Raw genomic sequence first — 14,444 nt, 5'->3', positions numbered from 1 at the left:
AACTCAGTTTCAACGTGACTGCACTACCTTTCGACACAGACTTGAACTCTGCCCAGAGGTGCCACTTGGTTGAAGCATAAATGATCTGTTGTTGTGCAATAGAATCACATCACCTTTGTTCAATCAAAATATGATTGCATGTTGATGCATGTGAAACTTGATGGCTTGCCAGTTGTCTAGGATGCAAAACCTTCCTAAACTCCTGACTGAGATATTCACAATCTCCTGGTGAGACCAATACTGCTCTCTGGGTGTAGTGTTTTGAATATCTGTGGAGAACATGGAGGTGGCATGCAATCTTAAAACAATTTGATAATCCTCAGCATTGTCTTGGAGAAAATGTCTTTTACACAGCACTTACTGGGCAGTTTAGGTTCTTGGGAAGTTAATTATAAAAAAATGGAAAAAACTATGTGTAAAAGGCTTCTCTGTAGTAAGGTGGCTTCCACTGGAATACCTATGGAAGGGAAAGCATGACAGTCAGCGTCCTGTTTTCCTTGGGAGAAAAAACCTAGTGAATTTCTGACAACATAATAAGAGTGTACCAGGTAGGATTGTGCTTCTCAACTGTTTGAATTGAGGGGTCACTCAGCTGTTTGTATTGTTTGGTGATATTGGTGGGAAAGAGTTTCTTAGTGCTTAAAATCTTTTGGTTTGATAGGTGCATTGGTTTTGGGGATACAAGGAAAAGTATTGATAGAACAGTGAACATGAGCTGCAGACATGCTGGTCTGAAGTGTCTTTTGTCTGCTGACACTTAGAAGCAGGTTCATGGCTAGATGTTTGAGTGTTGAATTATTTTGTTTAGTTGTTGCAAAATGTCTTCAAACTGTAACTTCAAAAACTGTAACAGGTAGAAATTCCCTATCAAACCATTCTTTTTCTCTCTTTTTTTCAGTCCTTCACTTCCTACAGACAAGAGAAAAGCTGGTTGCCAGCAAGTGTGCTGTTCTTCCCTCCTTGCTTCAACTCCTAGAAAAGAACCAAGTGTCACAGTAATACTAATTTTTTCCCCTTTGTTCTTTCCTGCTGTTGTTGCCAGGGTTTGTTCCCACTTGTAAACAAGTGGTGCAGGGAGCACGGAGGGGTGGGGGAGGAGTTTGGACTCACTGTGCAAATACATACAGACATACTAATCTAAATTGATGCCTCGTTGAAAAAAATCACAGGTGAAGCAAACAGCCAACAATGGCTCACTCAAAGGCTCTCTTAGTGCTGGAAAACTTCATAGGTGGCAAATTTGTTCCTTGTTCCTCCTACATAGACTCCTATAATCCGTCCACTGGAGATGTCTATTGCAGGGTTCCAGACAGTGGCAAAGAAGAGGTGAGTACTATCCACATGGACAAAAACGGGACAAATGTTAAATGCATGTAACAATAACCTTTTGAGTGAGAGAGGCTGGAGGTGACAGAACAGAAAAATGATTACTTCTATGCTTAAACAAGTAAATTCTTGGTTATATTGTAGTATTGCATAATCCACTGCTGTGGCAGCAACTGCTGTCTTTTCTTTTTACATTTTGCTATTAGAAAGTTATGGTCTGGATTCTAAGCTGGTGTGAATCAACAATGCTTCAGTAACTTGAATGGAGCTGCTTCAGCTCACATGGTGGGAGATGCCTTGTGCATAAGTTCACAGTAACACCCAGACAGACTGTAAATATAAACAATCTGTGAGAACAGTGTTTATTTATCTCTTCTGTAAATAAATTTAGAGGCACCATATGCAACTGTGTTCTCCCTTAGTGTCTTGATGATTTGCAGTTTCCATTTTAAAGTGTTTTTGGCTTGCTGTCTCTTCTCTGAAAATGGTAAAAAGCTTTCAGAGCTCTCTGGTTTTGATATTAGCAGTTGGATATTCAGTGCCTGTGATGAGTGTGTTTCCTTATAACACACCCTGTCCTCTGCATCCATAGGGTTTCCAGGTCTTGTGCTCTCTACCGGGGAGAATGTTTCCTGGAACACTGTACTTATGGTGGATGGGGTGTATGGATCAGGTGTGGATGGACAATGATGTTCATCAGGGGAGCTGCAGTTTCATCGATGCTGCTTTATAAGGGGCCTACAAGTCCAAAATAGTGTTTCAGACTTACTGAAGAGGAAAGTGACTGCACAAGCTTGGATGGCACAGAGGGCTTGTCCATTATATTGTCAAATATGGACAGCATTTTGAAAATGTTTTTTAAAACAGACTACTACAGTGTGTAGGTGTTCCCTTTGCTTGCATTTCAGCCTTATTGACAGCTTCTCTCAGCAGAAACCTTTGCACTGTAGTTTCAACTGGGTAAATATTTGTTAGATGCTGATGACCAAGGGTTAAAGAGTAACAGGTTGAGTTTGTTGGAATATATCTGTGTAAGTTCATTCCATTCCTAAATATGCCTGAGAAGTTTACTCTTCAATGTGCAGATGCAAATCTTCCTGTCCATTCATTTGCAAAATCATTAAAACCAGAGAGATCTGAGAATGCCAGAGGCTGCTGGTCACTCTAGAGATATAGTTCAAGCATCCTAAGAGCAATGCTTTTCTCTTTCAGCTTTCTGAGTCAGTGTTTGTGTGTAGCAATGGGAACCCAGTTTAAAGACCTGTAAATTTGGTGAGTGCTTTAGTCCTGCCTTTAGACAGCTGTACAAGAAGGTTGTGCTCTGCAGAGCTGGCATCCCCTGGGGACTGAAGAAAATGCAATCACACACTACTTGAGCTTATCTAGAGATACCAAATAAGCATCTAGACCAGAGTTCAGCAAAGGACTCAGGGTGCTGGTTTCTAGCAAGGCTCAATGTCCAGTTGCATATTATCTTGGTAAATTTTTCTGGAAAGTTAGGTGAAACAAGGAGAGACAGTGAATTTGTTGCTGACACTGGAGTTTAACACCAGGTCAGCTACTATGGCCATTTTAGCCACTTTCTGCCAAAAACATTGAATGTATTTTTTTTCTAGAGGTTAGTTTGTTCCCCAGCTAGATACCTTAAATTCTACATAGCAGTACCACAGCAAGACTAGTAGGTGCCCTGTAAATCCAAAACACAGGCTGATGGAGACTAATTAGTGTTGGCAAATATCTACTTTAAAAACACTTCTCTTTAAAGAACCTGGCTCCTCCACATCATCTCTTGCAAAAGCAGAATCTTGTCCTGAGGGCAGTTCAGCATTGGGTATTTTGATAGCAACCTTTGGAATGTGTGTTGTTTCTCTGTGTCTGTCTCATGCAGAAGAGGAAAGCAGAAGGAAGTGTTTCAGACACCCGAGTTCATAGTTGAATTCTTATGTGTGCTTTCTTTGTGGCTTTACTTTCTTTGCTGGTTTTTGCTAGTCAAACTAAGTAATTGTTTAACCTTTGTATGCTTAGTTCTTCTCTACAAATCTCCCTTTTTCCTCTTATATTTTCTTAGATGAATCTACTGCCACTTAATTCCTTCCTTCGCTAGTTTTCTCCTCTGCTGTTTGTGAAAAAGCAGTACTTTTGTCCTTCTTCTAAACCCACTGAAGGGTTAAAAATGCAGACAGTATTGACTGTCTCCTCTCCTGGCAGCACCTGGTGGAAAAGGCCACATAGGAGAGGACAGATGAGCAGCACAGGATGGGAGGGTGGAAGAACAAGTTAATTAGTGAAGGTGCTATGGTTTCACAGAGGGTGAACGTTTTCAGGCTAGCATGGCATCTGCACTGGACTCACTCAGGAAGCTGCAGTTCCCCTTTCCCAGGCCTGGTTTGGTCCTGCTTCAGCTGTTCAGTGGCTGACAGCCTGCTGCCATGGGCACTTGAGCAGGAGGTTGTTGAACTACAGTTGAAAGAGAAGAGTCTGGGTTTCTGAGCTTGGCCAGTGATCCATGCGACTCTCTGCACATTGGTTTAATTTCCCACCTTCCCCCCTGCACTGGTGGTGTTCTGGCTTTCAAACTCTGGGTGTTATTTTTACAGGGCCCATAAATTCTGATGTGTGTTGGAGGGGGAAGGAGAAGGGGTAGAGTTTATTTTTTTGTTTGTGTGAAATTTTGTCCCCTCATTAGTAAAAAGTCTTTGGAGTATCTGTAAATTATTTTGTGATGGTTTTTATAAGACCTGTCACAATCTGAAGGAACAAATTCAGAACTCATTTTTGTGGAATTGGTGGAAAGGAGCTTTCACTGACTTCATGGGAACTAGCAGTATGGCAACATTCAGAGAAGTGATAATGGTCTAATCAGTATTGCCTCAGCATCCTCCTAGTTATTGATTTTGGCAGATTTCCAAAACTGAAGAAATTGTATGAGCAAAATTTTAGGAACACAGCTTTGACTAAACCACCACTGATGCATATATTGGATTTTGGGGGTATGGCATAAGTGTTACACAGGAAGCAAAAGCTGGGAAATTGGGCAGTTAATGAAAATATGGAAAGATATTGATGACCATCTTTAGTTAGTGTGAAACTGATAAACATGAAGAAGGAACTGCTTATAAATCAACAGATGAATGATGCAGGTAACTTCTATTTAAGAGTCCAGAGGAAATGACTGATGGGACAGAAAGCCTTCTGCTGAATTTTAATCCTTTGAGGATGGGTCTGCTTCAGAAAAGTGCTGGTAATCTACCACTGCTCAGAAATGTCAGGCTGAAGGACTGTGCAGCTGTCATGTACATCTCAAGCAAAATACTGATAGGAGTGGTGTGTATCTGTATAAATGCATATAATGATTCTTACCTCTAGGCTTTGTTAGGTGTCTGGGAAGAGAACAGACTAAAACAGTGTTGAAAAAGGAATTTTATTTTTTTCTGTGAGGGCATTAATGACTTTCTGGCTCTGAACAGGTAAGATAAAATTTTCCTCTGAGTGTCCATTCCTTAAATATATTCTTAGTCCTTACTTGAACCAAATGGTGGAAATCAAGAGCTAGCAGAGCAGTGTTTCATCATTGCCTGCTGTGGCTGAGGTCTTGTGTTGCAAGGGTTGTACATGTTTAGACTGAAGCTGCGTTTGCTCTGGGGAGATTCTTGTTCTTTCCTCCGTGAGGAAAAAGGTTCTTTTTGTTTTGGCCAGTGGCACCTGCTGGTGCCAGTTGACCATTCCAGCATTTCTTCCAGGCCTAGAGGGTGGCCCACAAGTTGCTGTAATTTGGATAAAATCAAGAATTCCAGTGGAAGTCTCTTTTCTAGATATTCTGTCACTTCTTGAGTTATGAGGTAGTGTCTTGTAAACAATGGAGAAGCTCTAAGGAATTGTCATCTCCCTAGCAATATGGTCTGAATTATTAGTCTCTGAAATATGAATTTATCTGCTGAGTGTTTCATATTTTCTTAAGCCTTTCTTTAGCATTCACGATTGCTCTTTTGCTTTTTTAGGTGGAAGCTGCTGTCAAAGCTGCTAAAGATGCCTTCCCAATTTGGTCCTCAAAAAGTCCATTGGAAAGATCTCAGATCCTGAACAAATTGGCAGATCTGATTGAACATGACCTGGAAGCATTTGCACAAGCAGAGTCAAAGGATCAGGGTAAGAATTGGAACTGTTGATCTCAAATAAGTGTGCCTTGCTGAATATCGAAATGGAGGATTTGGATGACATTTTTTTTATGGTATGAACTGTTGGAGCAAATTGCAGTAGATGTGCATGAATCTTGAGGATGTTTTGGTTTTGGGATTCCTGGGTGATTCTTGCTTTTTTCAATTACCGACTTTGACTTCATTTGTCAGATATTTGGAATTACTAGAGGGGAGCTGTAGTCGTTGACTATGTTTGTACTGTGATGGTGGTTACTTGGGCACAGAACAAAAGACATTCCCCAAAAGACACACAAATCAACTTTGAGAGACTATAAAGCAATTTATAGTTAACTTTAAAAAGTTTCTGTCCATGATGACAGTAGCATGTTTGTTTTTGTTTCAGGAAAAACTATTACATTTGCCAGAACAGTGGACATCCCTCGGGCTGTGCACAACTTCCGATTCTTCGCCTCTTCCATCCTTCATCACGTCACAGAGTGCACCGAAATGCCAGCCATGGGCTGTGTGCACTACACCTCCAGGGCACCTGTGGGAGTTGGTATGATGATCCTCACGTGCTGAAAAGCTTGGCAGAATGTCAGGCTCCGTAGGGGCTCAGCGAAGAGTAGGGGCTCAGCGAAGAGATTTTTGAAAGCATTTATTATTATCTCTGAGTCATGTGCTAAACATGGCTTGTCTGCTAAAGCATCAGCAACTCCATGTAAAATCAGTTACGTGACTTCATGGCAAAAAAAAGAAAAAAAGACTGCATACTTAAAAAGCTTCATCTACTGCTCTCACCTTCACAATCTCGCTTGTGTTTTGTTCATGTGTGTCTGTGGGTGAGCATTACAGCTGTGGGTCAGTGTGATGTGCAGAGCATTGAGCTCCTGCTCTAGCGGGGAGAGTGGGATCACCCTCTCCTTTGGGAAAGCTGTAGTAGTCTGTGACCTGAGTGCACTTGGGTGAAGAAACTACTCTAGCTGGGGAATTGCTGAACTCAGCCACTAGTTGCTGCTGCTGCTTCAGGAAATTAAGTGGTTGACTTAGCTGAAAAGTAACAGTGTTGTAATGATTTCATTATTAGGTTATGTTATACATATAGTACAAATAACATTTAGCATTAAATATATGTGAGTTCTCCACATTACACTTGAAGTACGTAAAATGTAAAATTGGCTAATTTAGAAGACCCTGTTAAAACTTTTCTTGAGCAGTGGAGAATGTGACTTTTTCTGGTAAAATTATTCTCATAAGGAAAGTCTTTCACTCAATCTACTCCATCGAACAGAAAGAAATCCCGTGACTTTTGTAAGGAGTCGCACGTGACAACTACTGATTTTTTTCATAATTTCTTATTGATATGTAAAGTGAAAATATTCCTAAAGGCAATTACTGAAAATAATTCTGGTCATTCAGCAATTCATGGGAACAACAGTTTATGTAGTGATAAATGTTGGCACTCATAAATTAGACTAAAAGTTCTCTGGAAAATGTGTACTGTATGTTATACAGAGTTTGGTTAATATTAAAATTGAAAAATAAAATACAGCTTTAAAGAGCAGGAGAAAGCAGGAATATGATCTGAGCTGGCACATTCAGCCTGGAGAAGAGAAAGCTCTTGGGAGACCTGCAAGAGAGCTTAAGAGAGAGGGACTTTTTACAAGGACATGTAGTGATAGGACAAGGGGCTTCAAACTGAATGAGTGTCGGTTTAGATGTTAGGAGGAAATTCTTTACTGTGAGGGTGATGAGGCAGTGGTGCAGGTTGCCTGAAGAAATGGACAATGGCCCAACCCTGGCAGTGCTCAAGGCCAGGTTGGATGGGGCTTCAGGCAATATGGTCTAGTGAAAGATGTCTCAGGGGGATTGGAACCAGATCATCTTTAAGGACCCTCTCAACCCAAACCATTCTATAATTACTTTCACTTGCTCTTTGCTAACACAAAGTATTGCCTACAAACAAGTTGTTGCAAACTATTGGTATGGCTAACCTTGCATTAATGTTCCTGAAAAATACTAAAAAACTTCCTGAAAATATAAGATTCTGCCCTGAAGAAGCAGCAAAACTAATTCAGAGAGTTCAGCTGATCACTTTTAGAATCATTTGCACAGGTCTTTTAAGAAATCATCTCCCTCTCAGAAATGCTGCAAATTTATTGTACATATTGCCTGGAAATAAAAGCTATGGCCAAATTCCCTTCATAGGTCTGAATTGGTGTATATAATTCTTGAGTGCAGAGAAATGAGTTTTGTATCCCAGCAGACTGACCTCCTGTCTTTGTGGTTTTGTTTTGTAGCTGGTTTAATCAGTCCTTGGAATTTGCCACTGTATTTGTTGACTTGGAAAATAGCTCCTGCCATTGCATGTGGAAATACTGTGGTTGCCAAGCCAAGTGAGATGACATCTGTCACAGCCTGGATGATGTGCAAACTCCTGGAGAAAGCGGGTAAGTCCTGTAACATGCTAAGGAACAGGATTAGAATGGAAGTGCTTGTCTGTGCACCAGGTTTTTTTTAGTTGCAGAAATCAGAAGGTGTTTAAAGGCTCTGGGAAAGACTGCTGTAGCTGAATGTTGCACTGGAGAACAAAAGGCTTTTTCTGTCCTCATACTATCCTGTCTCCCCAATCCCGCTGTCGCTCATTTTTTTTCCACTGTCTTTTGATGGAAAGTTTTGCCCCTCCTGCACTCCATTTACAGATGTCCTAAGTCTGTGGTGCAAGCAAAGGAGCCATGAGAGAATAAAGGAGAGTGAGAATCAGCTCTTGGTGAGCTCTTTACTTATTAGTGTCACTCTGTTATGGCTGTATTGGGTGCGTTATTAATTAAAACTGGGAGAACAATTCCTTGTTCCCTGAATGACCAAACACTGCATCTCTGATGATCCATGTCAGACAAGCTGGATTAGTGGGAACTGCTTTTGTCATTTAACCCGTGAGCCATAGAGCTGTCTAACACATGCATTTCAGCTACTATTGAAGTTAAGGGTTAGTGTTTTTACCCCTGAGCTGCTGATGACTTTCTAACTTCAGGGACAAAACAAAGTGAGGTGACACCCTCAGAGGGACAGGAGGGTACAATGGCCGTGTGTCACTTTGGTTTTTTTAAGATTTTCTGAGACTTCTGATGTTTACATTCTTGTAGTGAGCTTTCTCACGCACTTTCTGTAAATAACTCATTGTTTTGCGTTCCTTTATGGAGGAGGAGAAAGTTGATAGACTGTTGGTTTGTCCAGTGTCATTGGAGAGGTGGCACTGTCACCCCTCCAATCCACTGTCACTTTTAGAAAGCTATAAATGTTAGAGTCAGAAAATAAACTTCCCTTTTTCCTCGCCTCAAGAACAGCGGTGTGTGCTTGTGTTCTTTCGTGTCCTATTGCAACAACTGTGCACCTTTGTTCCCATCAGGGGTGCCTCCTGGCGTGGTGAACGTCGTGTTTGGGACAGGGCCCAGGGCAGGAGAGGCCCTGGTGTGCCACCCCGACGTGCCCCTGATCTCCTTCACGGGCAGCACGCGGACGGCGCAGCGGATCACGGAGAGAAGCGCCCCGCACTGCAAGCGGCTCTCGCTGGAGCTGGGAGGCAAGAACCCCGCCATCATCTTCGACGATGCCGACTTGAGCCAGTGCATCCCCGCCACCGTCAGGTCCAGCTTTGCCAACCAGGTGCCTCCCGCCCCTGTAGCACACAAACCCCGCTGGCAGCAGGAGGGGTGCGTGTCTGAGGGCTTGTGTGCATGCTGCACCCACCTTTGGGTCTGAATCTCAAATTGTCACAGTCTATTTCAAGATCGTGTTGGAGAAAATCCTAAGTAGAAAAATGTGAAAAGGGTTTCATTATTCCGCAAGGAAGGACACAGAGTAATAAAAGGCTCTTCTTTGTGCTCTCCATCAGAAGATAACAAGGTGTTATTACTCCTCTCAAAGTACATACATTTCTTATCTCCCAGGGAAGCAGCTGCTTTAAGTTTCACTGTGTAAGAAAGTGGGAAGCTTGTTGATTTGTTAGAATTAAATTAGGGGACTTCCCCAGAATTTTACCAACATTATTCTTCCCTCATCACCACCTTCAGGAGAGAGCACCAAAGCCAGGATATTGTATCTGGGCAAATGTTAGAAAAATAGCTTGGTATCAGAGATTATCAGGAAATGGAGAGCGATCATTCCGAGTTGGAAATCATGTTACCTATAGAAAATGTTGGAGAAGAAAACATGTAATTTATAAAATTAAATTTACTTATGGTAGTGATTGCATGATACTGATACAGTTTTGCCTTTTCCTTCTCCTTTTTTTTTTTAATCTGGAAAAAAATTCCCATTTTGCAGTGCTGGTTAATGTAGTTTGCACTCCTGAGGATGCAGGGACACAAGTGAACTGGCTAGTAATTCCTAATACGTAGACATTATGTAATTCCTAATACATAGGAATTATGTCAATAGTACAATGTAATATGAACCAATATTGTTGATTTCTGGTTTGTTTCTTTCTTTTTGATAGGGTGAGATCTGTCTCTGCACCTCCAGGATCTTTGTTCAGAGGGGAATATACAGTGAGTTTTTGAAGAGGTTTGTGGCAGAGGCCAAGAAGTGGAAGACTGGGAATCCCTCAGATCCTACAATCGATGTGGGAGCACTAATAAGTAAAGAGCATCTAGAAAAGGTGATGCTACATGGAGTTTATTCGATTTCATCTCATCTTTTAGAGGGCTAAAAGGTAGTTTCAGGACTATGTGGGAAAGGATCTTGTCCTCTCCAAGATCAGCTCTGAGGGTTGATAACTCAAAGCCATTATAAGGTATCTTTTTAATAAGGTTTCTGTTGCCTGTGGCTTGGGATCATGTGATTACATTGAAAAAAAATCAAACTCCCTGGGGAAAATAATTTAAAGTGGCAAAAGAATATTTACTACTGTTTGAGTGGGATAATTATAATGTCTTCTAAGTCCTGAATTTATATTCACAAATCTTGGAGTTCAACAACATTTTCTTGGATTTTAATAGTACATTTGCTAATAAGTTAGTTAACAAGGTAAAAATTTTATTTTTATATCGCTCTGGCAAATTCTGGCTTGTACAGAACAGTTTCCCAGAACTGTTTGCAGTAATTTGTAATGGTCTGTGTGTGGAGAGCAGCTGAGATGGTGCACAGTTAAACACAGTTTGCTTTAGTGGCTTATATGAAATGAAAGGTGTCAGAGTTCAGGGAGAGCAGATGCTTATATCCCAGAAATCTCTGACGCAAGAAGCAGACCAAAAAACCACAGAGTGAGAGAAAGCCAGACCTTTGATATGCTTCCCTGATGCCTCAGAAGGTTCTCCAGGTTCTCTTGTTCTGAAGAAGACACCACTTCCTGAGGTCTTTGTAGCACCACAGAGAACTTCCAAGGTTTACCTACCAAGGTGCCTAAAAGAAGAAAAAGATAAGGAAGTCCTGTGGTATCTCTGTGGTCTTTCTGTAAGGAGGGAAGCCAGGCAATGACTGCAGAACAGCAGAAGCAGATCAACAGTACAAGAACATGTGTTCAGGGTAGCAAGCTTATGGTAGCAGCAGCCACAGAAACATCTTTAATAATTTATTGATGAGATTTTCCGTAGCATTCATGACTTCATCATCCTAGTAGCGTGTAAATATTCAAAAGCCCTGCCTTGAGGCAGGAAAATACCACTGATTCCTTGGAGTAAATGAGTGAACCATGGCATGGGGTACATGGCAAACTGCTCCTGAGGGAAGGGAGGGAGGCTCTGGAACCACTTGTATTTTCTCCAAGGGTCCTGCCCTTTTGACAATACTTAGTGGCAAGGGCCAGCAGTGTTGTCTTCTAGGCTAGTAAGTGTTAGGAAAGAGCAAACAATTGCTTTTTTTCAGCAAGAATTACGCAGCTTTGCATGCAAAGAAGCATAACAACAAAATTGAGGGAATGCTGCCCTCTATTGTAAGAGGGCAGCATGTTCCAGCTGGAGTTGTTTAGGGGCTCCTGCTGATGTGTGAACCCTTGGAATTTGGTGTCCTTTAGCAGTGATGTTTTTCTGCTGCTTCCCCAGGTAAGGACCTATGTGAAGAAAGCCCAGGCCGAAGGAGCCAGAGTCCTCTGCGGAGAGGGAGTGGATCCTTTGGCCCTCCCACCTGGCAACCAGAAAGGCTATTTCATGTTGCCCACAGTTATTGCTGAAGTCAAGGACGAATCTTGTTGCATGCAAGAAGAGATCTTTGGTCCTGTGACATGTGTGGTACCATTTGATACAGAAGAGGAGGTGATCAGAAGAGCCAACGGTGTCAAGTACGGCTTGGCAGCCACGGTGTGGTCCAGCAACGTGGGCCGCGTTCACAGGGTGGCACACAGGCTGCAGTCTGGACTGGTGTGGACCAACTGCTGGCTTGTGAGAGACCTGAACTTGCCATTTGGTGGGATGAAAGCCTCAGGCATAGGCAGGGAGGGAGCAAAGGATTCCTACGAGTTCTTCACTGAGGTCAAAACCATCACGATAAAGCACTGACATATGTCAACAGAAGTATTTTAGAGTGAAATAAATGACAGCAATTTGAGTTACCAAAAATGGCTCCTTAGAATACAGGCTGCTATTGTGGCCATTCCTTTCTTGAACTTTGGTCAAGTAATATCAATGACAGCTGAAAATTATCATCCCAAATGCTAATGTTAAAGTCAGTTTTTCATGTTGAATGAGAAGGTCAGTGTGCACTCCACAATCAACCCATCCCAAGCCAGATGACTTGCCTGTCTTACAGATCCGAAATCTTTTTGATATTTTTTATATTCCTGCCTCAAAAATCTATCCCTTTAAGGCAAATTGGAGAAAGAGCATATGACAGTCACTCTGGTTTCTAAATTACCTTGAGGGACAAAGTAGCAAGCATGTGGTAAGACTGAAATTGTAAAGGGGAATCAGCTCATTTTCACTCTAAACAGTGAGGTCCACACATCCACCCATGTTGCTTTTCACTGATATCAGACATGGATTGATACTACACTACACTAAAAGCCTGAGGAACTACCTTTAACCAAGTGGCTTTAAACCGTGGGGTCATGGCATTCTCTTGATATTCATGGAAACAATAAATGTTTTAATTATAACCTTCTTTATGGTAGGGAGCTGAATCATTCTAATACCTGTTCTCTGTTTTGAAATTAAAGCCTTTTTCACTTCAAGACCTCAGTGATGGTGGTCTTTACATCCCAGTACAAAAATATGCTGCATCACAAACAGCATCCCTCTTCATTAAGAGAACCCAGAATTTACTTCTGAGAGAATGAACTGTTGGAAATGTTTATCACCAAAATATAAAACCACTTCCAACTCTTCCTCATTTGTTTGCAGAAATTTTTTTAATCAGATATCTCACAAACTTGTTTGCTTTCAACAAAAAGAGAGACTTGGATACACCTCCAGATCTCTGGATGCCACCTGGTAGCAGGGCAGCCCTACCAGCCAGGTTGGAACTGTGGGCATTTGATGGATTTGGTACAAGAACCCCCAGTTGAAGGCATGTTAAGGAAATATGTAAAAATTATAGGCTTATTGAATTGATGTATTCTGAAGAAGCATAAACATTTTATTTTGAATATGCCTAGGTCTATTCATGACCATGTGGTGGCAGCAGAACACCTGCTTTGGTGTTTTTAATCCCCAGTCACTCAGCTGGGAGGGGAATAAACTGCTATATCAGTGCATATTTCATTCTGCTGATTTCTTTTCTATTTACACATCCTGTTTGGAAAAGCACAAGAACCAAAAGCTCTGGAACAGTTCATTATTTGGGGGGTGACGGGGGCATGTGGGGGGCAAACATTTTCAGCAACAGCAGATGGGATATTGCACAATTAGTAGAGATGGATGAATACCTTCCCCCATCTGGATGTGGTCTAGGTTCAGGTTTAATGAGATTAATTTGCTTTCACAGGTTGATTTTATCTTTGCAACAAATATGATGGGAGTTTTCCAGATGTATTTTGCATGCTGGGGACAAAGGTCTGTGTGTCATCTATGTGATTCTGGCCCAAGACATCAGAGGTGGAGTAGTGGGTGGGGTGGGGACAGAGCTCTGGTGGACCCCCAGGTGTGGGGTATGGAGGTGGTGGCCCTCTGTCCAGCATGGCTGTGAAGATTTCTCAGAGGTGAACTTCTGGGAAGCCCCATTCCTTCATCCCTGTGTCCAGCACCTCAGAGAGGTAAAGGAAGTCTGCTGGTGCTAATGATGCTGCTGACTTTTGGGCAGGAGGGAGAGCTCATGTGAAGATAGAAAATATTGTCCCTTTCTGTATTTTCCATCTCTAACTTCCTTCTACAGGTAATGTGCAAGTACCTTGCTTATTCTGCTATTTCTTGCCCTTTTGGATTACTATGCATTTGCACATGTACATATGTGAGGGTGTTACCCAGTGGGGACATTTCCTGCCAGCAGTAATGGGTGATTGTTGCCTTACCCAAGCTACCTCCAGGAGGCCCCAGCCCCAAAGGGAGCTGCTGCTGGTTGTGGCAGTGAAGCAGGTGCCACGGGACAGGTTACCTGCTTGTGCCAGGAGCTCTCTGTGGGCACACAGAATTTTCCTATATACCAAGAGCTATAAGCTTTCCCATGTCTTTTATTCAGGCCAACTTCCAGTGTAGCAACATGTATGGATAACTGTCTCACCTTACAGATGAAGCAGTCCAGGGACTTCTTCCTACAGCTAATGAAGGTGTCTATTACAGCTGCTTTGTTTCAGAGTTTTCTGCTCTCACTCTAAGTGGACTGTGAAGAGGATATCCTCTTCACAGGAGGATGAGCCAGGCTGATCCAAGTTTTGAGGCTGACAGCTCTTGCAGAGTTCTTCAGCCTTCATTCCTCCGCATTATGGAATTTTCCAACATGACCATAAAGCTTATTTTTTCTGTAGACTGCCCTGGCTTGAGCATGAAATCATGTGGCCATTGTGAGGATTTGTTTAATTACTGTTATGTAATTCTCAGAGAGTTGCTCCATCTG

At 42.0% G+C, this 14,444-nt stretch overlaps 1 protein-coding gene across 2 annotated transcripts; it reads left to right on the top strand.

The window, feature by feature from the left end:
• The first annotated feature begins 226 nt into the window (after positions 1 to 226).
• On the top strand, positions 227 to 12,627 carry ALDH8A1 (aldehyde dehydrogenase 8 family member A1). Of its 2 annotated transcripts, XM_063151233.1 has the most exons (9): positions 227 to 548; positions 899 to 995; positions 1,170 to 1,326; positions 5,325 to 5,472; positions 5,866 to 6,021; positions 7,763 to 7,912; positions 8,872 to 9,128; positions 9,961 to 10,122; positions 11,504 to 12,627. In XM_063151233.1, the coding sequence occupies exons 3-9, from the start codon at positions 1,189 to 1,191 to the stop codon at positions 11,954 to 11,956; spliced, it is 1,464 nt and encodes a 487-aa protein (XP_063007303.1). In that variant the 5' UTR covers positions 227 to 548; positions 899 to 995; positions 1,170 to 1,188; the 3' UTR covers positions 11,957 to 12,627. The 2 variants fall into 2 exon arrangements, with proteins under 2 accessions (XP_063007303.1, XP_063007302.1); XM_063151232.1 differs by lacking the exons at positions 227 to 548; positions 899 to 995 and having other exon boundaries at positions 1,092 to 1,326.
• Positions 12,628 to 14,444: the final 1,817 nt, after the last annotated feature.

Source organism: Melospiza melodia, chromosome 3 (assembly GCF_035770615.1).
Source record: "Melospiza melodia melodia isolate bMelMel2 chromosome 3, bMelMel2.pri, whole genome shotgun sequence".
In the NCBI taxonomy this organism is placed as follows: domain Eukaryota; kingdom Metazoa; phylum Chordata; class Aves; order Passeriformes; family Passerellidae; genus Melospiza; species Melospiza melodia.
The sequence above is the reverse complement of the archived record's forward strand: the minus strand, read 5'-3'. Positions and strand labels throughout refer to the sequence as shown.